This window comes from Amblyraja radiata, chromosome 34 (genome assembly GCF_010909765.2).
Source record: "Amblyraja radiata isolate CabotCenter1 chromosome 34, sAmbRad1.1.pri, whole genome shotgun sequence".
In the NCBI taxonomy this organism is placed as follows: Eukaryota; Metazoa; Chordata; class Chondrichthyes; order Rajiformes; family Rajidae; genus Amblyraja; species Amblyraja radiata.
Window position 1 is genome coordinate 18,029,335 of NC_045989.1, and position 23,197 is coordinate 18,052,531.

Consider the following 23,197-nt stretch of genomic DNA (forward strand, 5'->3'; position numbering starts at 1 on the left):
CCAGGTGGAGAGGCCGCCAAAGCTGTACAGAGTGAGAGGAAGGTGAAGGAGCTCTGTCGCTGGAGCCAGGAACAGGTCGATCCATGCATGACTCTGATTTTCACTCTCCTCGCAGCCTTAATCCTTAAGATTGCATTGAACTGGCATGACCCGTAAGACCATAAGACATAGGCACAGAATTAGGCCATTTGGCCCATCGAGTCTACTCCGCCATTCGATCCTGGCTGATCGATTTCTCCCTCTCAACCCCATTCTCCTGCCTTCTCCCCATAACCTTTGACGCCCTTAATAATCAAGAACCTGTCAATCTCCACTTTAAAATACCCATTGACTTTGTCTCCATAGCCTTTTGTGGCAATGAATCCCACAGATTCACCACCCTCTGGTTAAAGAAATTCCTCCTCATCTCCATTCTAAATGTACATCCCTTAAATCCGAGGCTGGACCCTCTGTTATTAGTCACTACCACAAGTGGAAACATCCTCTCCACATCCACTCTATCCAGGCCTTTCATCATTCTGTAAGTTTTAATTATATTCCCCCTCTGGTGTGTCCTCTGGTTCTAGATTCTCCAATTACTGGAAACATCCTCTTCACGTCCACTCTATCTATGCCTTTCATTATCCGGAAGGTTTCAATGACATACCCACACCTACCGATCGCAGCTGGGAGGTGCATGATGGCTGAATCCTGGGAGACAAATGCGCTGCAGACAACAGAGAGAGTTTAGTGACACACACGCCTGTCAGCATACGAAACCTTGTCCGATTGTCCTGCTTCACAGTCAAGTTCATACGTAAACCAGGTGGCTTGGTGTTCAGAGCTGTCACCGCCCTATGGTCTCAGTGTTTTACCGAGGCCCAGTCTCAACATTGCCAAAGGGCCAATGTGGTCAGGGGTGTGAGTCCCCTCAGATGGCAGGATTCAGTCTGAACTTCACATGGTCTCTGGTTCCACCAGGGTGCAGGCAGGAATATCTGCAAGAAGAATCCCTAACCAAAACTACCTCTGTCCTTTTCCTTCCACAGGTGCTGCCTGACCTTCTGAGTTCCTTTTTATTGTTTGGGATTACAACATCTGCAGTCTCTAGAGCTCACTAGACACCAGGGGATGGCAGGCCAGGGTCCAGAATGTATCCAGAAGTTGTCTCAGCTCACCTGGCCACAGAGCCAGCTCTCCGGGATCTAACCCGTGCAAACCTTCAAATGAAGCACTTGACTGGAGAAGCTATGGTCATTGCTCTGATTCAGTGCAAGCTGTGAGTTTGGCTTAAATCCCAAAGTACTCCAATTACAATGCAGAGGGAGAAGGAATGAAGAGTTACAGGACTGAATGGGCTGAAGGGCCTATTTCTGTGCTGTATCTCTCTTTGATTACGATCTTCAGATACCCAGACCAAAGATTAGAGTTGATTCCCAAACCCTGCCACCTCTCTCTCCCTCTCTCTGCACACTATTTGGAGCTTCTTCCAAACCTGTCTCAATAAATGGGTTTATATTCATCTTTCCTAATGCTTCTTGACAAGTCCCAGTTCTAAATTAATTTTGCTCATACTCTTGTATCTCTGGCTCATTTCACTATTTTCACCAGTGTTAGTGAGAGGGAATAACAATCATGCTAGGATTGACGCTCGGATTTCTACTTTCTTCCAGGTTTAACAGGCTTCACCAAATTTAAACTGGCCCAGGACTTACCCCTTCCTCAGGTCCTTGTTGTCCCGCAGAGCTGGTTCATTGGCTGACAGGAGTCGCTGGAGATCGGCTCGGGCCTCCTTCCAGGCATCCCGTCCCAGGGACATGAAGGAGTTCAGGGTCGGCTGGGAAACAAACCCAAACATGTGAATACCAGAATTCATGCAACAGCACAAGGACAATGGGCCGAGTGGCCTCCTCCTCTATTTTGTGATTCTCAGGCACCAGGGTTGGATTTACTCACCTTGGAAAATTGGACTTGGACTTATTTGGGATGGATTTATTTATTTATTTATGCGGGGGCGATCCTGTTTCTCAGATTTGACCGAATTTTTTGTGGATAATAATAATAATAATAATAATAATAATGGATGGGATTTATATAGCGCCTTTCTAATACTCAAGGCGCTTTACATCGCATTATTCATTCACTCCTCAGTCACACTCGGTGGTGGTAAGCTACTTCTGTAGCCACAGCTGCCCTGGGGCAGACTGACGGAAGCGTGGCTGCCAATCTGCGCCTACGGCCCCTCCGACCACCACCAATCACTCACACACATTCACACACAGGCAAAGGTGGGTGAAGTGTCTTGCCCAAGGACACAACGACAGTATGCACTCCAAGCGGGATTCGAACCGGCTACCTTCCGGTTGCCAGCCGAACACTTAGCCCATTGTGCCATCCGATGAGGCTAGGATAGTGGGTACTGTCTGATATGGACTTCAATAAAACATTCAACAAGGTCCCTCATGGTAGGTTGATCCAGAAGATTACATCATTTTGAATCCATGGTGACTTGGTAGACAACTCAAACTAAACTCTGAATATTAATAGCCCATTATCTGTTTATTTGCACTTTATCTGTTTTATTTCTTCATGTGTGTATATATTTATACAATGGTATATGGAAACACTGATCTGTTCTGTATTCATGCCTTCTATAATTCTATTGTGCTGAAGCAAAGCAAGAATGTCATTGTCCTATCTGGGATACATGACAATAAACTCTCTTGAATCTTGAATGATACAAAATTGGCTTGGCCACACATAACAGAGTATAGTAGTGGAGGGATGTTATTCTGATTGGAGATCTGTGATCAGTGGTGATATGCAGGGATCAGTGCTGGGACCTCTACTACCAAAAAAGACTGGGCAGTAACTAGGTGCATGAGGTCCCAATCAACATGTCCACCACAGTCCAGCATAGCTGGATCCAAGTGCCAAACTCCCTCTGTAGTAGTACATTGGGAGTACATTCACCTACAGAGCTGCAGGCAGCTCACCAACACCATCTCAACTTTGGCTATGAAGGATGGCAATATATACGGTACTGACCTTGAAAGTGATGCAAACATACTAAGAAAAACACTTGTTCTAGCCACTGCTGGATAACAAGACCAAAATCAACATTGGAGATCTCCAGTCATGTGTAAGAAAGGACTGCAGATGCTGGTTTAAATCGAAGGTAGACACAAAATGCTGGAGTAACTCTGCAGGTGAGGCAGCATCTCTGGAGAGAAGGAATGGGTGACGTTTCGGGTCGAGACCCTTCTTCAGATCTCCAGTCATGTTGGATTGGAGTGCCCTCTGCTGAGCTATGTCAGGATAGTTTTAGCAAATTTGGAGAGTGAAATAAATATTTCAATAGCGTCGACTAAATTATTTAATGGTTGAAGAAATCTTAGAAAAAAGTATCTTATTTAGAAGTCTGAACAAGGCAGATCAGAAGTTTGCCCTTTATTCTCTCTCACTCCTTCTTCTCTACAATTTAAAATTTGTTGATCTTCAACCCTGTTCTGATTGTCATTGACCTGAAGTATTAACTGTTTCTCACCCCAACACCCACCTCATCGGCTGAGTTACTCAAACTCTTTGTGTTTTGCTCAATAATCTAGTATTGGTAGTTCTTTGTGTTTCATATATCGTAGGGTAAGACTTTGGCAAATGGGGGGAATCTGGAGCACTGCAAGGGACCCGTGCAGTTACAGGCAGAACATACAATCTTCACCTTACATACATTTCCTTCGCTCCATAGATGCTGCTGCACCCGCTGAGTTTCTCCAGCATTTTTGTGTACCTTCGATCTTCCAGCATCTGCAGTTCCTTCTTGAACACATACAATCTTCACCAATGGTCAGAATTGAAGGAGCTCGCTGGAGCCTTGGGGCAACATATCTACCAGCGGTACCACTGCAGCACATTGTCCCTATACATCAACACCTGTCCCTATACCTCCATCCAAGGACCCCAACAGTTTTTTGAGGTGGGGCAGAGGTTCACTTGCATCTCCTCCAACCTCATTTATTGTATCCGCTGTTCCAGATGGGCTTCTAACTCACTCCAAGGAGCCGTAGATTATTTCACACAAAGACCCGCTGTGTGCAACGTTGCATGCGGCTGTTACCTGAGTGAATACATGCTGGTTTGTGGAGAGAACGGGGCCAGTAAAGAGATGCTTTACCACGCTGAGGTCCAATATCTGGTCTCCGATGGCAACACCAATTCTGTGGTTAGGCTGGAAAACAAATAAGAAAGCAAAGAATAAAGAAATGCGGATGTTGGTAAATATTCAAAGAGAGAAATGGAAGGAAGATGGGATTAAAGCAAATAACTGCAGCTCACCTGCAGGTCTGGGACGGACACGTTGAGCCAACAGACTCTCCCCACACTGATTCTACCCCTCTCCAACATTATATATGTGTTTACCGTGAATATTTCACATATCTGTAGATGGGGCCCTCCACCTCTCACCCATCCACTGTCCTGTCCATATGATTCAGTCCAAACCAAGTTACTTGGTAACGTACATGGTGAGTGCAGCCTACTGTAACATGGAAAGCGCAGAGGTCATCAACATAATTCAGTAAGAAGGATAGGTGTGGGGTTTCAGAGGGACCTGGGTGTCCTTGTGCAGTGTGTGGTGCATGGCTGGAATGGGCTGCCCAAACGGGTTGGAAATCTATTATAAACCCACTGACTCCCACAGCTACCTAGAATACACGCCTTCCCACCCTGCTTCCTGTAAAGACTCTATCCCCTACTCACAATTCCTCCGTCTAAGTCGCATCAGCGCCCAGGATGAGGTGTTCTATACCAGGACATTAGGGAACGGGTTTCCCCCCTTCCATCATAGATGAGGTCCTCATTAAAGTCTCATCAATATCTCTCAGCTCCACTCTTGCTCCCCCTCCCCCCCCCCCCCACCTCCCCCAATCGTAACAGGGACAGAGTCCCCCTAGTCCTCACCTTCCACCCCATCAGTCATCGCATGCAGCACATAATCCTCCAACATTTTGGCCACCTCCAACAGGATCCCACCACTAGCCACATTTTCCCATCTCCACCCCTTTCCGCTTTCCATAGAGACCGTTCCCTCCGCAACTCCCTGGTCAACTCGCCCCTTCCCACCCAAACCACCCCCTCCCCAGGTACTTTCCCCTATGTATCTATGTATCTCCCTCTCCCCTGACATCAGTCTGAAAAAGGGTCTTGACCCAAAACGTCACCAATTCCTTCTCTCCAGAGATGCTGCCTGTCCCGCTGAGTTACTCCAGCATTTTGTGTTTGTCGGTTTAAACCAGCATCTGCAGTTCCTTCCTACACAAATAAGTGGTTGAGGCAGATACAATAACAATATTTAACAAAGCATTTGGGTATGTACATGGATACGGAAGGTTTAGAAGGATGTGGGTCAGATGTGGACAAATGGGCCTAACTTAGATGGCCATTTTGATTGGCATGGACAAGTTGGGATGAAGGACGTGTGTTTCTATGCTGTATGACTCTGTGCATGAATCACTGCAGTTTAATCTGCTTTTAAGAAAGAAGTGAAATGAAATAAAGCTCTTTTCCTTCAAAAAACAATATAATTCAGAGAATGAAAAAAACTTCATGTTTTTATATATTGGAAGTTAAAGTACTTCACCATCTGTTGCCTGAACAAAATCCCAAAGAAAATAATATATTTTCCCAAATCTTAATAATTGGGAATCGACCCGAGATGTTGATCAAGGTGAGTCAATGCATGTGTAGCTGCTTAGTGGGAGTCAGTAGGATATTCTATTCCAGCTGGTTATCCCTGACATTACATCGCCCTTCATCTGTTCATTTGACTCACCCCATGCTGCTGCCAAGCCTGTTATGGACGTTATAATATTTGGCTGGCGATTCTGCTTGAGATTGAACACTGGGGAAAGGCATCCAGCAAGGTCCCCTCCACCCAATGTGCCTGACGTTTCCCTCCTTTCACAAAAAAAAAACAGTGATTGCTCCTCCAGCAGCAACTCCAGTGATTCAAGATTATGCAAAATATCACTGTCTTAGTTCAGCTCCCGGAGTATCCACGAGCAGCATTAGGGACTTCTTGTGTATGGTGTGCACAGCCTAAACATGTAGGACAACTTGTTCTATTTGATCTTATTTGATCGTGCCCGCCAGGTTGATTGCATTCGTTGATTGCACCACGTGAAGTTTGCAATTTCCCACCCCAGCATTAGGGAGAACATTATTATATAAACAAATAGAAATATTTTTTAGGGTTAGACACAGAATCAGTAGCTCTTTCAACTCACAGGCTGAATAGTTTAACAGTTAAAATGCCCTGTCCCACTTAGGAAACCTGAACGGAAACCTCTGGAGACTTTGCGCCCCACCCAAGGTTTCCGTGCGGTTCCCGGAGGTTGCAGGTGGTTGCCGGAGGTTGCAGGCAGTGGAAGCAGGTAGGGAGACTGACAAAAACCTCCGGGAACCGCACGGAAACCTTGGGTGGGGCGCAAAGTCTCCAGAGGTTTCTGTTCAGGTTTCCCAAGTGGGACAGGGGCATATATTCTCTGCCTGTTATATCTATCAGAGATATAAATCAGTTACATATTATCTGCAGTTTACCTTATTTCAAACAATTTTTTTCAGGTCATGTTGACGGTTCGAACAATGATTGATGATGATTTGTAACCCACAGAATGTTTACTGATAAATGCCTCAGATAGTCCAGCAGATACCACTTGCACTGTTATCTTCATAATATTCTTTGACAAAGCGAAATAAAGGGAGTAAATGCATCCACTGATCCACACAGTGAGATCACAATACTCTCTCATCACATTACTAAATGTTCTGCTGACATGATTCTGATCTGAAGAAGGGTTCCGGCCCGTTAACATTGCCTATTTCCTTCGCTCCATAGATGCTGCTGCACCCGCTGAGTTTCTCCAGCTTTTTTTGTGTACCTTATGTTTCTGGTTGTGCTGCTTATCTGCTTCAACTTTGAGCAATCCATGTCCTGAATCTTCCCTCCCTTGGCCTGACTGTTTTTTTCCAGAGAGCAGAGGTCCAACCAGTTCCTGCCTCATCGAACGCCCTTCTCACCCAACACACTCCTCACGCATCCACCACCCTTCTCCACCTGGTTGAACGTCCTCACTTTGAACAACTTCCCTTTAACTCCTCTCACCTGCTCCACGTCAAAGTTGCTGCAATGTGAAGCCATGTAGGTCCCAGTTAAGCGTATGTCCTTGTGGGATACAAAATGCCGTTTCGGATCAAGACCCTTCTTCGGGTCCTCTTTTGGGAAGGTCTCAACCTGAAGAGTCACCTATTCATGTTCTTCTGTGATGCTGCCTGACCTGCTGAGTCACTCCAGCACTTTGTGTCCTTTTGTGTACTAACCAGCAGCTGCAGTTCTATGTTTCTACAAGTATTTTCAACATCTTCTGTCTTATTGTATCAAATTCATTCCACATTTTTGCAGAAATAATTACGGCAGAAGCCCAGGAATGAATGAATAGGTGTTTAAGAAGGAACTGCAGATGCTGGAAAATCGAAGGTACACAAAAATGCTGGAGAAACTCAGCGGGTGCAGCAGCATCTATGGAGCGAAGGAAATAGGCAACGTTTCGGGCCGAAACCCTTCTTCAGGAATGAATAGGTTATGTTTTGGGTCAGGACCCTTCTTCAGATGGAAGAAGGGGCCCAACCTGATGGGTCATCTGCCCATTCCCTCCACAGATACTGCCCGACCGGCTGAGTTCCTCCCGCACTCTTTGTTTTGCTCAATATTCCAGCATCTGCAGCATCTTTGTGTCACATGAAGGGAAGCAGATTATCATTGATCTCCTTGGTGTAGCTGGGTAGGTTCCCTCTATTTTTACGGTAGAGATGGCAAAATTCTTGATTAGAACGGGTGTCAAGGGTTATGGGGTGAAGGCAGGAAAATGTGATTTGGAGACAGAGATCAGCCATGATTGTCTGGCGCAGTAGACTCGATGGGCCGAATGGCCTAATTCTATCCTATAACTTGTGAACGTGAACTCTCCCACTACAGAGAAACAACTTTTTGCTGCCAGACTGGCTGCAATTGTCCAGCACTTTCTGTGTATATTAAAGTAACCAGACGGGGTGAATTATTCAACTTTGCGAGAATGTGAAAAGAAAGCGTGTCTGCACTTTGACCTTTGAACTTCTATATCTTTGGTCAGGGCCTTGGATCTCCAAAGAAAAACAAAGCAAACTGGTTTGCTCTGTACCTTTTCATACCTCCAGCTTCTCTCTCCCCTGACTCTCAGGGTCTCGACCCCGAAACCTCACCTATTCCTTCTCTTCAGAGATGCTGCCTGTCCCGCTGAGTTACTCCAGCATGTTTGCTCTATCTGATTGTAAGCCCTTTCACATTTGTTAATGTTGAGAGTGACATTGTATAAAGGTGTTTAAGAAGGAACTGCAGATGCTGGAAAATCGAAGGTACACAAAAATGCTGGAGAAACTCAGCGGGTGCAGCAGCATCTACAGAGCGAAGGAAATAGGCAACGTTTCGGCACGAAACGTTGCCTATTTCCTTCGCTCTGTAGTTGCTGCTGCACCCGCTGAGTTTCTCCAGCATTTTTGTGTACCATTGCATAAAGGTTGCCGGGATCCGGCCCACCCAGGGCAATTTCTCCACTACAATTTCAACATCTGTATAGGGTGATTTCACGAAAGGTCACTGGAGCGTAAATCTCCACTCACGTGACCGAAAATTTTAACTGGGGGACAAGCGTCACTTCCGGTACATGTTAGTGGATGGGAAAACACGCACTTTCACACCCGTTAAAAACATCGAAAACGGCCAGGTTTTGAGCTGCAATTAAGTGAGCCAGTCGGGGTGACCGTGAGGAACAGCTACCTAAATTTACAGTCCAAAAAAAAGATAGAAACTAAGGTAAATACAAGAGCGAGCTGAAGGTGTAAAAACAGCGGAAGTGCTAGCGGACTTTTTTCTTGGAGATTTAAAGATCCAAAATATCGGGAATTATCGCGTTTGCTCGCTGCATTTCATCAAAAGTGGCATTATTGACTTTTTATCTTTATTCATTTGTTATATGAAAAGTATTAAAAGTTAGAAACCCGTCCGTAAAATTGCAAAATCGCCCATGGTTCTCGGGTGGGTTTTAACATGCAAAATGAAAACGCTTCTGAAGCTCCATTTACCATTTAAATAATCGTAAACTCTCAATGCGTTTTGAAATAAATTTTACTGAGATGCAAGCTTACGATTATTTAAATGGTAAATGTAGCTTCAGAAGCGTTTTCATTTTGCATGTTAAAACCCACCCGAGAACCATGGGCGATTTTGCAATTTTACTGACGGGTTTCTAACTTTTAATACTTTTCATATAACAAATGAATAAAGATAAAAAGTCAATAATGCCACTTTTGATGAAATGCAGCGAGCAAACGCGATAATTCCCGATATTTTGGATCTTTAAATCTCCAAGAAAAAAGTCCGCTAGCACTTCCGCTGTATTTACACCTTCAGCTCCCTCTTGTATTTACCTTAGTTTCCATCTTTTTTTTGGACTGTAAATTTAGGTAGCTGTTCCTCACGGTCACCCCGACTGGCACAGTTAATTGCAGCTCAAAACCTGGCCGTTTTCGATGTTTTTAACGAGTGTGAAAGTGCGTGTTTTCCCATCCACTAACATGTACCGGAAGTGACGCTTGTCCCCCAGTTAAAATTTTCGGTCACGTGAGTGGAGATTTACGCTCCAGTGACCTTTCGTGAAATCACCCTATAGGGATTTCAGGGGAAAGGTTGGTTCGAATGAAACGGTGGCTCGGATTCTCCCTCCGCCGGCGCTGCACGACCTGCCGGCTTTGTTACAGCAGCAGCAGCTGTATCAGTCCAGATGTGCAAGGATCAGCTGCCGGGCGCCAGATGTGGACCAAGTGTGGCCCAACCCACCTGTTCCTGTAGACGCAAAATGCTGGAGTAAAAACTCAGCGGGACAGGCAGCATCTCTGGATGAATGGGCGAGTCTGAAGAAGGGTCTCGACCAGAAACGCCACCCCTTCCTTCTCTCCAGAGATGCTGCCTGTCCCGCTGAGTTACTCCAGCATTATGTGTCTATCTTCGGTGTAAACCTGCATCTACAGTCCCTCCCTACACACCTGTTCCTCGGTGGGATGAATGAGACTGACTTACGTCGGAGGCGGTGGAGAATACTCCGAAGGGGAGGTTGTGGATGGGGAAGTCCGAGCTCTCTGCAACCCTCAGGAACGACATGGCGCGGTTGTGGCAGCGGCAGCGGCTCCTCCGTCAACATGTAACAGTCAAAGGCCAATGATAGCGCCTGGAGCCGCAACGCCCACCGCGCTCTCTCTCGGCCACGACTTCACTGACCCGCCACTTCTCTCCGCTCCCCTCCCCTCGGGTCTGTGACGGTGAGACCGGTCACCTGTTGAACGACTCCCTACAATGGTTAAATGAGAGGATACAAGTGAGAGATACAATTTGAGATACAAATGAGAGGGTGGAAGGTAACTCTGCTGAATGAAAGTTTAACATTGTCAACATTTAAGAAACATTTGGACAGATATATGGATAGGACAGGTTTAGAGGGACAAGGGCCAAACGTAAGTAGGTGGGACTTGTTTATGGGACATCCTGGTCGGTGTGGGCAAGTTGAACCGAACGGCCTGTTTCCACACTCTATGACTCTATGAGTATTTACATTGCATTTCACATTTCTAGCTTCTGAAAACTTTCCATCCCCACTCACTTCCTACTTAGTTTGAAGGTCCAGACCTGAAACATCATCCATCCTTTTTCTCCAGAGATGCTTCCCGAGCCGCTATGTTACTCCGCCACTTTGTGTCTATCCCCAGTATCGGTTCACTCACCAACTGGCAGACCCAGTCTGGCAGCCGTGTCCTTTATTTCAGGGGCGAAGACATGCATGGTCAGCATGGTGCTACCAAACCATCTTGGTAATAGACATTGGAGACCCTCATCTACAGTACAGTCCGTGCTTGTGAAACATTCAAGTGTTGTTCCACAGGGCGAACTAATTCATCATCTGTAGGTAAACAGATGGCGGTAGTTAGGAGCTTCTGAGCTGATGACATGAGATGTCATGGGATCTGGGTCCAAGGCTGATGAATCCCAAGGCTGCTTTCCCCCACCTGTGCACCACTGTGCCACTCCAGCCATTGGGACAGGATGCACCCAGGGATTGTGAGAAGTCTAGATGTTGTCTGCAAGGATGACTATGTCAGGCTTCTCCCTCGTGTAACCAGCCTGACTCCTCTGCTACCTATCTATACCCAGGGCAATTTAGTGCCCAATCAACCTACCAATAGTTCTTTGGGATGTGGGAGAAAACCTGTGGAAACCCATGTGGCATGAGAACCCCACACTGACAGCACCTGTCCGAATTTGGGCCGCTGTTTTGCAGACTCACAGTACTATTAAGCTCCTACAAAGGAGGTAAACTTACTTTTTGGGAGATACACCATGGTTGAGGCCTTTTCTTTCTCTTTTGGAGTAATTTGTGTTTATAAATCAGTTTTGTATCAGTCTAAACTTCCAGTACATGAATGGACTGGCAAAATACAAGGATAGAATTACCTGAGGAATTGGGAACCCAGCTATGGGATGCAGATACCTGGAAATCTCCAGCAGGTGGCAATATGCATGAAGAAAATGAGGCGTTGTTCCTCAATCCTACTTTTGACCTCATAGTCTCAGTACTGGAGGCCACAGAACAGCAGGTCAGTGGCAGTGGGAAAATTAATTAAAGCGGCAGGCTGAACAATGACTGAATTATTATTTAAATCACATTTCCATCAGTACCACACACATTAGAGGCGATATAAAAACGCTGTATGGTGATTTACGATACCAAATTATCATCAAAATTTCGACGAACTATTTCTTTTCCACATATGCGGTCTGACCTGTGCATTGTTTCCAGCACTTGCTGATTTTATTATACCACACTGGCAATTAACTAAACTAAACTATAAACTAAAACTAAACTAATTACTCGCCAGTGCCGACATAAAAGATTGAGGAATAATCATATAACTTTTATATATTTTGAAAGACAGTAAATCCATACCAGGCCAATAATAATAAATGTCTAAAAGTAAGAAACATATTTATTTACATGTATAATACAGAAAAAACAAACGGGGAAACAATACAATATTTTATATACACAATACATAAATTATAGGAAATTCCAATACCCTTGCAATTCTTTTTAGTAACTTTAAACTGAGTAACTGTCGGATATTACATGGGGCATTGGCAACTGCCCAAAGCCCACAATTGAGGCAATGTCTGACTAAACTGGTGTTAACCACATTCTTCAATGGTCATCTGATGGCAACCATTTATAACTTCTAAGCAAGGTGTGAACAATGAACCCCAAACCTAAAATGACCAAACTCCATCTCATAATCATCACCCCCCCCCCCCCCCCCATCTCCCCCTCCCCCTCCCCCTCCCCGATACAATGCTCCCACATGATGGTACAACCATTTAGGAGAATGACGAGTATGACAATTTGCAGACAAACTATGGCAATTCAGGTATCAGCTGTTAACTTATTGAGAAATGCCCAATTGTCATTTAAGAAGGCCATCAATTTGGATGGCTCCAAGACCAAGCATCTGCATTCTGTAAGTAGCGAGGTGCTGATGTCTAGTTTTAATTATAAGACTGTGACCTCACTAGTGATTTATAAAATACAAACATTGGCTATCCATTACTTATATAAAAATATAAAAAATAATTCTGGCTATCTATAGTCATAAAATAAAATAGCATTCGTCAGTATCATCAGAATAAAACTACTGGAAAGAAAAACGTTACAAAGATATTACATGCCCAGATTCTAGACAAAATTAAATGCAGAATTAAATACAATCATGAGGAAAAATTGGTACATTAAGAATTTTCTAATTACTTGCTAAAACCTAATGGCATACAATAAATAAAAAACAGTAGCTTCAAGTAATAATAATTTTTTTTTGCAGATTATCATTTCCAGAATCATCAGTTGGCATTTTAAATACATTTAATAAAACATCAACTTTGCGTTCAAGGAATCATTAACTTATGAGAGTGCTATTTTTCATTTGATATCACTATAAAAGTAATTCCAGGCTTTGTAACAGTGACATTACCTTGAATCTGACCTCAGCTTCTGTGTCTTAATCAGTGCTTTAGACGCGTGTGTGTGTGTGAAAATTACAAAATAAAAGTTGCACTTTACTTATGAATACAAGTGTACATGTTGCCCTTCTAGGGATCTGAGTTCCTAACCAAGCACAGGAAAAATACAGCTGAAGACAAGAGATCAGTTTACTGATCAACAATGTAATTCCCTGCGAAGCATAACAACATGTTAGTTTAGCCTAATTGAAATATTTTCCAGTAGTAGTACAATAGAGGGCTTTAATACAGGTTATTGTGTTGATATACCTATATATTTGGGGTTAAAAGATTTTGTTTTGTTTCGAGATGGTGTAGATTCAACAGCTATTTGCTCCCATCTCACTCAATTATCTGTTTGGATGGTAGAATTAAGCCAAGTGTCCAGAGCTTTGGGAGGGGACCAGAGAAAGAGCTGAGAATCCTGGTCATCGCATCCAGATGGGTGCACATGGATTTAGGTCAGATCAGACTTGGCTGTGATTCTACTTTCCCAGTTTCACGAAATACCTAAATATCAAGCAGTCACTACTGAGTCTTGAACCGTACCGTATATAGAATAAGAGTCAAGAAAGGCAAGAATGCATTTGTTGCTTTAAGTTTTCATTCAAGGCATTGGAGTACAATTGTACTCTGTAATCATTTGAATCACTCCTGAAATTCATCAAAGCTACCCCAAAAAAAGACCCATTCACCATTTATTTCTGATAACATTTCACACACGTAGTTCATAATTAATTTCCACTTCTCCAAGGACAAATATTATACAGCAGTGGTAATTTCAAGATTTCTGGTGAACTAAATAAAATGCGACATCCCCCTAACTGTTTGAAGTATCGGTCACAGGAGACAGTCAAATATAGGGTAAAGAGTGAAGACGTGCATAGTTAAATTGTTCAAGAAAATACAGGACAAAGCGCATTTGGCAAAAATCAGTGTTTCTAAAAAAATTAATATTACCATTTTAAAACAGACTTTGAATAATTGTTTCCATTTGAAATGAACATCGCGTAATTCAAGTAGCGTTACTCAGCAGTCTGAAATTGAAAAGAGGTGACAAAATTGAGAATTGTGTATATAGTTCCCTTTGTGTATACAACTCACAGGTTCTAACCAGTGAATAAACATGTAAAACTTTAAGAATACTTTTCCCGCTAAATCCAGTGGGCGAGGGTGTGTATGAGCATCAAATAATTTAACCAGAATCCTATATTTATTTGGAGATACATATAGGAATTTTCCATTACAGATTTAAAAAAAACAAGTCATTAAGATTTCCTTTATAACTTTATTTAATCAAAGTTAAGACAGTGAATAAACTAACATAAATACAGCATAATTACCATCCTGTGTTTCGTATATGCTCAGAGTTAGGCATCACAGCATTTCTCTGATTATACTTGTAGTCTGCACTGAGGTGCGTATGGAGTCTTTCCATTCAGGATACATATTGAGAAATCAAACCACATATATTTGCTTGAAGTACATAAATAATGAAATGGAGCAGCAAACAAGCCAGAATGCCGAGACATGGGGGCCTTCTCATGAACGGAACAAAGCAGAGGTTAGCATACATTCAGTTACTGATAGGCCCTTTTGTGCCCTGCTATGTTAGAAAATCGTGCTGCAGAGAAAGGCCACGTACACAAAACAAATGCAAATCTGAACCATGTCGTAAATATTGGTAAAGCACAGCCTTCCAATACTTCCACTTGTGTGTTAAAAATAAGCTTGACACTCAACTAAGATTAATATGACTGTAAAATAGATGCCTCTAAATATGCAGTTATTTTCCAACCACAGAATATTCAAAGAAAAGTGAAAGAACAGTCAGTTCTCAGGTTCCATTGTCCGTGCATGCATGATTTAAAGATCTATGCAGTACAAAGCTCCATATTCCCAGAATGAACTACAAAGCTCAGCTTATCCTCTCCGCTGTTTAATTAGGTTCACGTGGTTTAAAAGAAAAAAATTTAATGTAAGTAGCAGTTCAAATCTTCTGGATCTTCTCTCCAACTACAACAGGATTTTCTTTCCTTATTTTTTCAGCCGCGTCGGCTTTGTAATCATAAGGACAACTGTGTTTATCAGAATAACGATGTAATCCACAGAACAGATTTCCACATCTGCAATCAAATCCTGTAAATAGAAATAGTTAGAACAAGTGGTCACAACTCTGCATGTGGTTGAAAAGGCGAACACTGCAGTAAGCTCCCTGTAACTTGTCAGTTCTGGTGTGTCTTTACTTTGTCTCTTCCCACAGCTGTATTCTTACCCAAAAGTTTAACTAAAATATTGAAGTATGATTGAAACCATAAATGGAAAATGTCCTCATCTCTTGCGTCACCCCAAATGTTGTCCAATGACTGAATGACCTCTGCTACTGGATTTGCAACTGTAATATTACATTTGCCAACAGTAATATTGTACAGACAATAAATTGGTCTAAAGAAGGGTCTTGGCCCAAGAGATCACCCATTTGCTTCTATCCAGAGATGCTGCCTGTCCCGCTGAGTTACTCACGCATTTTGTGTCTATCTTCAATGTAAACCAGCATCTGCAGTTCCTTCCTACGCAAGTTAATCTGTTTATTTGTGGAGTTAGTTGAGAAGGTTTGTTTGCTCCGGTGCTGTGAATTCTTATGAAGCCAATAAAATGACAAAGACAACAACGTTATAAGCCCTCAATATCACATCCCTAATAGTATCCAAGAAAATAAGTCTCCATCTGTTGGTTAAAAGTTCTGGAAATGTCTCCTCCTCTTATGCAGCCCACCCCCCAGGGTTGAGGATGCCTGGCTTTCACACAGTAAATTCAGTGGGTTCTGAGGTGGTCAATAGGACAAATGTGGGATGCACAGTCTCTGCCACAAGACAGACAGGTGCTGCAGATGTCAAAAGTCAAGAGTGCTTATTTGTTATATGCACCAGATATGAGCAAGAACAATTAAATTCTGGACCATTTCCAAAAAAACACAACTGACTGACTTCATCTACTTCACCACTAACTTCCATCCGGCTCTCAAATACACCTGAACCATTTCCGAAAATACCTTCGATTTTCCAGCATCTGCAGTTCCTTCTTAAACAATTAAATTCTTACTTGCTGCAGCTTTACAAGTATAGAATAGAATATGTTCTATCTTTCTTTCAAATACAGCATAAGCAACAACAACAACAAAAAATATATATATATATATACAATAAATGAAGTTATCAGGTATTTTGTTGTTGGTTATTAAGATTGTAAATGACCAGTGAATAGGCATTTTGGGAGGTGAAGGTACCTTCAGCTGTTCTTGCTGTATTTGTCATAGATGATCTTAATCCTAGGAGGCAGCTTGTTGAAGGCGAGATGCAGTATTGCAGCAAGAAGGATTAAGGATTGGATTGGTGACAACATCCTGTCACCAGTCTGCATGGGGACCAGGTCTGTGGTCGATCAATTGGTTAGAATGTGTATGAAGGAACTGTAAATGCTGGATTTAACCAAAGATAGACACAAAAAGCTGGAGTAACTCAGCGGGACAGGCAGCATCTCTGGAGAGAAGGAATGGGTGCCGTTTCGGGTCAAGACCCTTTTTCAGACGTCTGAAGAAGGGTCTCAACTCGAAATGTCACCCATTCCTTAATTACTCCAGCTTTTTGTGTCTGGTTGGTTAGAATATTGGCTAGTGTATCACCATGTAACAGACAGATAATGGAGATGGCATGTGCCTGATGCTGCTCTCTGCATACTGTTCCATGTTCCTCAATTCATGCCCAGTTGACAGTAATGATAAAGGGAGCGATATGCTGGGCCACAAAGTTACAGATTGGGGCATTGTTTCATTACAGCTGATGATGATGGATTGTGCATTCATCACCATGGCAGATGCATCTGCACTGGCAGATTGGTGAGGACAAGGTCAACTAAGTTCATTGCGCATGTTGTCTTACTCTCGATCTACAACAGAGTCAGAATGACAGCTGTGTCCTGATTGAAACAGTCTGGAAGGGAAGAGAAGGGACAGCTTGGGATGAAAAATTATTAATGAGCCCTATAAAGGTCCTTGATGATGCTTAGCTGAGAAGTAATTCTTGACATCATAAATGGAGATGAAGATAAATGTAGATGACAGTTGAGTCCAATTTTACAGAACAACAGCTTGGAGCATAGCAAAGCTACATCAACCACCAAACGCTTCCAGGTTAAATATTTGGAGACACAGGAGACTGCAAATGCCGGAATACAGAACAAAAACAAACTACTGAAGGAACTCAACGAGCCAAGCAGCATCAATGGAGGAAAATGGACAGATGTTACAGGTCTGGACCTTCTACATTTTCACAGGTTAGTGATGTAAAACACTTTCTATTACCTCACAGAGTCTCTTGCCCAGAATAGGTGAATCGAGGACCAGAGGACATAGGTTTAAGGTGAAGGGGAAAAGATTTGATAGGAATCTGAGGGGTAACGTTTTCACACAAAGGGTGGCGGGTGTATGGAACAAGCTGCCAGGGGAGGTAGTTGAGCCTGGGACTATCTCAACATATAAGAAGCAGTTAGATAGGTACATGGATAAGATAGGTTTGGAGGGATATGGACCAAACGCAGGAAGATGGGACTAGTGGAGCTGGGACATGTTGGGCAAGTTGAGCTGAAGGACCGGTTTCTACACTGTATCACTCTAAGATTATGCCCTCAAGGGGCAAGGAAAGCAATCTTTCAACACATGTTCAATTCCATGTGCATTCCACGTTGCTCCATTATAAAGGGAGGATATGTGACTTTGGAGAGGATGCAAAAGAGGTTCACCAAGATGTTGTCTGGAATGGAGACTACTAGCTAAAAGGAGAGGTGGGCAAACTTACATTTTCTCGGAGGATGAGGGAAGAACTAATAGAAGGATAAATAGTCTTTTTCCAATGGTGGAAATGTCAAATACTAGAGGACATTGCTTTAAGGTGAGAAAGGGGAAAGTGTAAATGAGATATGTTAAAAACAGAGTGGTAGGCGGCTGGAATGAGCTACCAGGGAGATGGTGAAGGCAGATATACTAGCAACATTTAAGATGCATTTAGATAAGCACATGAACAGGCAGTGAACAGAGGGGTATGGACTACATGTACGCAGATGGCATTAGTTTAAATTGTCATGGGCCGAAGGATGTGTTCCTGTGTTGTATTGTTCCTTGTTCTGAGGAGCAGCTGGCTAATCACTTTGAGTATCTGCCTAATATGTACACTCCTTCCATATCTCATACTGACCTGTAAGTCCCACTTTCTTACGGCAGGTAAAACAGCGGTTCTTCTTCTGTTTGGGTTTTTCAGGGGACTTGTCCTGTCCATTAGAAGAAGTCTGTGCAATTTCTTTTGATGTAGAAGCTGCAATAGATAATGTGAAATTCAATTAAGTCAGAATTGTTCACTGGCTGCATGTGGCATCTCTACAGGAAAGAGAGGGTGCGAGACAGGGAAAGCAAGGACCGGCACAGATTTATCATACAAATTACATGACCCAAGGAGAGAATGTTTTACCTAGATCTGTGAATGCCTCCTCTATTTTTCTCTTAGTCCTCCGTGAAACCTCTTCCAGCGGTATGCAGTCGTCTGCCTCACTCTCTGTGCTAGCATCATAGCTGTACCCTGTGTCTGTGTTCTTGGATGAACTGGAGTAATCTGAACTATCCATGGAACAGTCTTCACCATTATTCCCCACTAATGATTTGCCACACCTGTCCAGCGTTGCTTTCTCTAACTGTTGCTTCCCACCCAAATCTGCCACAAGAATCAGACCATTTTAAATTTCAGGCACTTTAAAATAAAATGTAAAATCAATTCCACTGTACTATTTTTAATTTTTGCTGTAGCCATTTTTACTATTGGACTTTCGTTTGTTATTAGCAACATATTCATATATTCTAGGCAAGTGGAAAGCTTACTTTCAGAGGTTCAACTAAAATTCATAAACAATTTTATTTTTATTTATTTTCCTCTAGAAGATACCATCACATTCTTAACTATAGTTTCAAATATCATTAAGGATTACGCTCAAAATGCAATTTTGACAGTGTAAGCTAAAACTTGATAGATCTAGAATACTTTTTGCATGCACATAACGGGCTGATTTTCACAAGGATGAAGTAATTTGACAAAGTAAACTTAGATTGTTTTCCTTTCTATGATTCAATGTTGGTTCAGGTCAAAGATAGGGCAGCTTCTGCAATAGACCTACACCAAGATGCAGAGAATGTTATCTTGGAAGAGCTATTAACTATATTGCCGCAATGTTGAATCAAGAGGAAATCAGATTCAATTCACAAAATCTGATCGCTCGAAGATCAGTCCCTTGAAAAACAGCCAGCGGCATTGTATATAAGGAATGGGTAATAGACTAAAAAACAAACAGGTCTCTGACCGTAATATGAACTCTGTTCTCATTCCACAGAGGCTGCCTGACCCGCTGAGTCTTTCCAGATATTCACATCTGAAATTGTTTAATTTCTAATGGGAAATGGAGAAAATGTTTTGGCCAGAATCAGGAGAGGTTAACAGGGGTGGGATTCAAAGGAACTCAAAAAGACATTCCTTCAAGCATAAAACTGACCTAGGCTAGTTCAAACAACAGGTTATGAGCATGACATCACTACCATTTCAGATTCCATCAGATTAGGTTTCTGGGTGTGGAACATGGGAGCAGAGAGACATGGGAAGCGAGTTGGATAGGGAAGAAAAGCAGAATGGATGTTTGGGAAAGGGGGAAGGCAAGAATGGAAATTAAAGTTTAGTGGAAGGATTCATGAAATTGAGGTCCTGAAGAAAAGTGACTGCATTGTGAAGACTTTGTGCACTCAAAGCGACTGAGAAACTTCTCCGACAAAATTAGGGACATTACACAATTGTATTTACTCCCAATTTGCAAGTACAGGTACCTCCAGTGATATTAACTCAGGTCACTATAAAGACATGGCTGACTTTAACAAGTACCTATTGCATAAGTTGCTACTTTTGTGTGTTCAAATATATCTCAAAGTATGCCTTTGTTTTCAGAGGGCTTTAAATGATATCTGGTAGCAGAATTACCCTGTAACTCCTTTTTGGGTATTTCTTGTTTATCTTCTGTATGTTCCCCATCATTTTGGGGATTTGTGACAGATTCTTGGGATAGTAACAGCAACTGGTTGGTCACCGATCTGTAAAAGCAAGCAGCAAGTTGAAACAAAAAACTTGAATGGATGTTAAACAGAACAAAATAGAATTTTATCTATAATTGGAAGTAGAATAACACCTACTATATCCCTGAAATAATGAAGTTTTTTTGGATGCTAAAATTGTCACCATCTCAATCTTTTAGGAGCACGAAACCATTTTGATCTCTCTTTTTCTCTGTCAAATGTAATTTCCTCAAAGTATTTTTAAAAATACTCTTTTTTCTGCTTTCTCTTCAGTTTTGTTACTCGTTTTCTTCACAAATTGAATCATCCGGGACTTTGAATGCTGTCAGGAATTTATCACGCATCAGTCCATGACATGGTTTGAAATACAAACACAATTTTCCTATCATCATGCTTGGAGCGAAAATGGCACTGATGTCCATTTTATATTCTTCCAGAGTGCCAAGATTTTTGCAGAAAATGAAGACTGCCTTCTGACATCTCATTCCCAGATTCCATATTAATACATTTCCTCCAAACAGTCGTCTGAAAGAACAAGTATGGCAAATGACCCGTTTCTGACAGATGCTCTCCATGATCGGTACAGCCTGCTAAGTCTAACTGGTTTCCCCTCAACGGAATCTATCATGTGTTCTGATCTCCCATTAGCTTTTGTTTATCTTGTGGATGCTGTAAGGAATTTCCATTTATTATGTATACTTCCTCTAGTTTGTCTTGTGAATCCCTCCTCAGCCATTCTGCTGATATGTAGTGCTCTACCATGCTTCCTTTAGCCAAACCCAAATTGTAAAACTAACAGGTTTTACAGATATTACAGATTTGCACAATATATCCAGCATTCCATCTCACACTTTTAATTTTCCTTTAAAAAAAAAAAATCTACAGGTTCCCTTCTCTCCACATGCAAAACCCTTTGATACTTTAAAAGCAACATTTGTCTTGTTCTCACAGTTTGATGCCACGAAGTACATTTGCCACATAGAAACTCTATTTCTCACTCATCAACAAATCAACACAAATTAATATGCAACCTCCCAGCATATTTAATTTATCTGCAAATATGCCAATTCCTTCAATTTGATGTCAGTAATCCTCGATCCTTTACAGCTGAAAATAAATCTCTCTCTTCACCAGCAGCAGTCCATAGTCAGTGAGAAAGATTAATTTCCTGCTATATTATTTTCAGCTTCTTCTATCTGTGTTACAATCTTCTTTTATGCGCTATCAATTTTTTACTCTGCACTTAGATGTGTTTCTGTAAATGTATATCATCCTCAAAGCATTGCATCCCTTGTTCATACTGACTGTGAAACTCCTGTTAATTATTTCTGTTCAGCTAAGCAATGAATCTTCCTTTTTCTCATCATACTCCACTGATATTTCAATGATCCAAAAATAAAAAAACAAATGATAAATGAATGCTGAACCTGCTCCTTCACCCTCCAGTCCATCTAATAAATTCTCAAATTCCTTTCACCACTTCCCCACAAACCTATACATACCATATGGAGTTGGACATATTTAACAACCATCCCCCAGGAACATCGGCTTTTAAGAACAATGTCTAAATTGACTCATCAGTTAATTGCCCTGCTATCACAACCTTTCTCTCATGAAGCCTCAGAAAATTAGCCCTTAAACATATCCACCCACGATGGCTGGCACAGGTTCAGGAGGCTGACATTATTGCTCAAATGACTTCCAAGCTTTTAATAAACTTTGTTCCATTTCAGTTTTCAGCTGAGAGCAACTCATGTGAGTTTAATTCACAAGCTTTCAATGGAGAAAAAAAACTTTGGGGTAGTTAGGGAACTAATCCAGCTGGAGAGCAAATATACAAGATGACAAGAAAACTCAAAACCACATTGTACTCCATTTGCAAGCAGCAAATTCTCTTGTAATCTTTACAACACTTGGGCAGCACAGTGGTGCAGCTAGTAGAGCTGCAGTCTCACAGCTGCAGCAGCCTGGTTCAATGTCGACTTCTGATCCTGTCTGTGTGGAGATTGCACTTTCCCCCTGTGACCACATGGATTTCCTCTGGATGCTCCAGTCTCTTCCCACCTTCCAAGTCATTTAGGTTGGTAGATTATTTGGCTGTTGTAAATTGCCCCTCTCGTGGATGATTGGTAGTATCTGGGGGAGAATTGATGGGAATACAGGGAGAATAAAATGGGATTAGTGTAGGAATAATGCAAATGGGTGCTTGATGATTAGTATGGACTCAGTGGACCAAGGGCTTGTTTCTTGTTTCCATGGTGAATTACTTATATTCTCTAGTAAATGCTGCTCATTACTCTTAAAGAAATCAAGCATCCTGAAATTAATTTCCAATTTAGCTCCATATAATTCATATTTGATTCCCATGCCCTCATAATTTCTTTCCCACATCAAATTCAAGTAAAAGAGAAATCGCCATTTTGAAATCTAAGACCACAAAAAGAAAAATGGATCATAGATACATAGACATTAGGTGCAGGAGTAGGCCACTCAGCCCTTCGAGCCAGCACTGCCATTCAATGATCATGGCTGATCATCCACAATCAGTACCCCGTTCCTGCCTTCTCCCCATACCACATGATTCCACTAGCCCTATCTACCTCTCATTTGAATGTATCCAGTGAATCGGCCTCCACTGCCTTCTGAGGCAGAGAATTACACAAATTCACAACTCACTGGGTGTAAAAGTGTTTCCTCATCTCAGTTCTAAATGACCTACCCCTTATTCTTAAACTGTGGCCCCTGGTTCTGGACTACCCCCAACATCGTGAACATGTTTCCTGCATCCAGCATGTCCAATCCCTTAATAATTTTATATGTTTCTATAGATCCCCTCTCATCCTAAATTCCAGTGAATACAAGCCCAGTCGCTCCAT

At 42.2% G+C, this 23,197-nt stretch overlaps 2 protein-coding genes across 13 annotated transcripts in view; both read right to left on the reverse strand.

The window, feature by feature from the left end:
• The window catches only part of fah (fumarylacetoacetate hydrolase), a 29,022-nt gene extending 18,655 nt beyond the window's left edge, over positions 1–10,367 (reverse strand). Inside the window, exons 1-4 of the mRNA XM_033050121.1 lie at positions 10,148–10,367; positions 4,097–4,207; positions 1,695–1,816; positions 657–706 (exon numbers count right to left, since the gene is read on the reverse strand). Of these exons, the coding sequence (XP_032906012.1) occupies positions 657–706; positions 1,695–1,816; positions 4,097–4,207; positions 10,148–10,228 (364 nt within the window). The 5' untranslated portion in view covers positions 10,229–10,367. The remainder of the gene's footprint in view (positions 1–656; positions 707–1,694; positions 1,817–4,096; positions 4,208–10,147) is intronic.
• A 4,066-nt stretch (positions 10,368–14,433) lies between these two features.
• Positions 14,434–23,197, reverse strand: part of zfand6 (zinc finger AN1-type containing 6) — a 35,382-nt gene continuing 26,618 nt past the window's right edge. For all 12 annotated transcript variants that reach the window (XM_033050662.1, XM_033050658.1, XM_033050652.1 and 9 more), the window contains 3 exons: positions 20,230–20,339; positions 18,415–18,531; positions 14,434–15,304 (listed from right to left, as the gene is read on the reverse strand). In XM_033050662.1, coding sequence (XP_032906553.1) covers positions 15,156–15,304; positions 18,415–18,531; positions 20,230–20,339 — 376 coding nt within the window. In that variant the 3' untranslated portion in view covers positions 14,434–15,155. The remainder of the gene's footprint in view (positions 15,305–18,414; positions 18,532–20,229; positions 20,340–23,197) is intronic.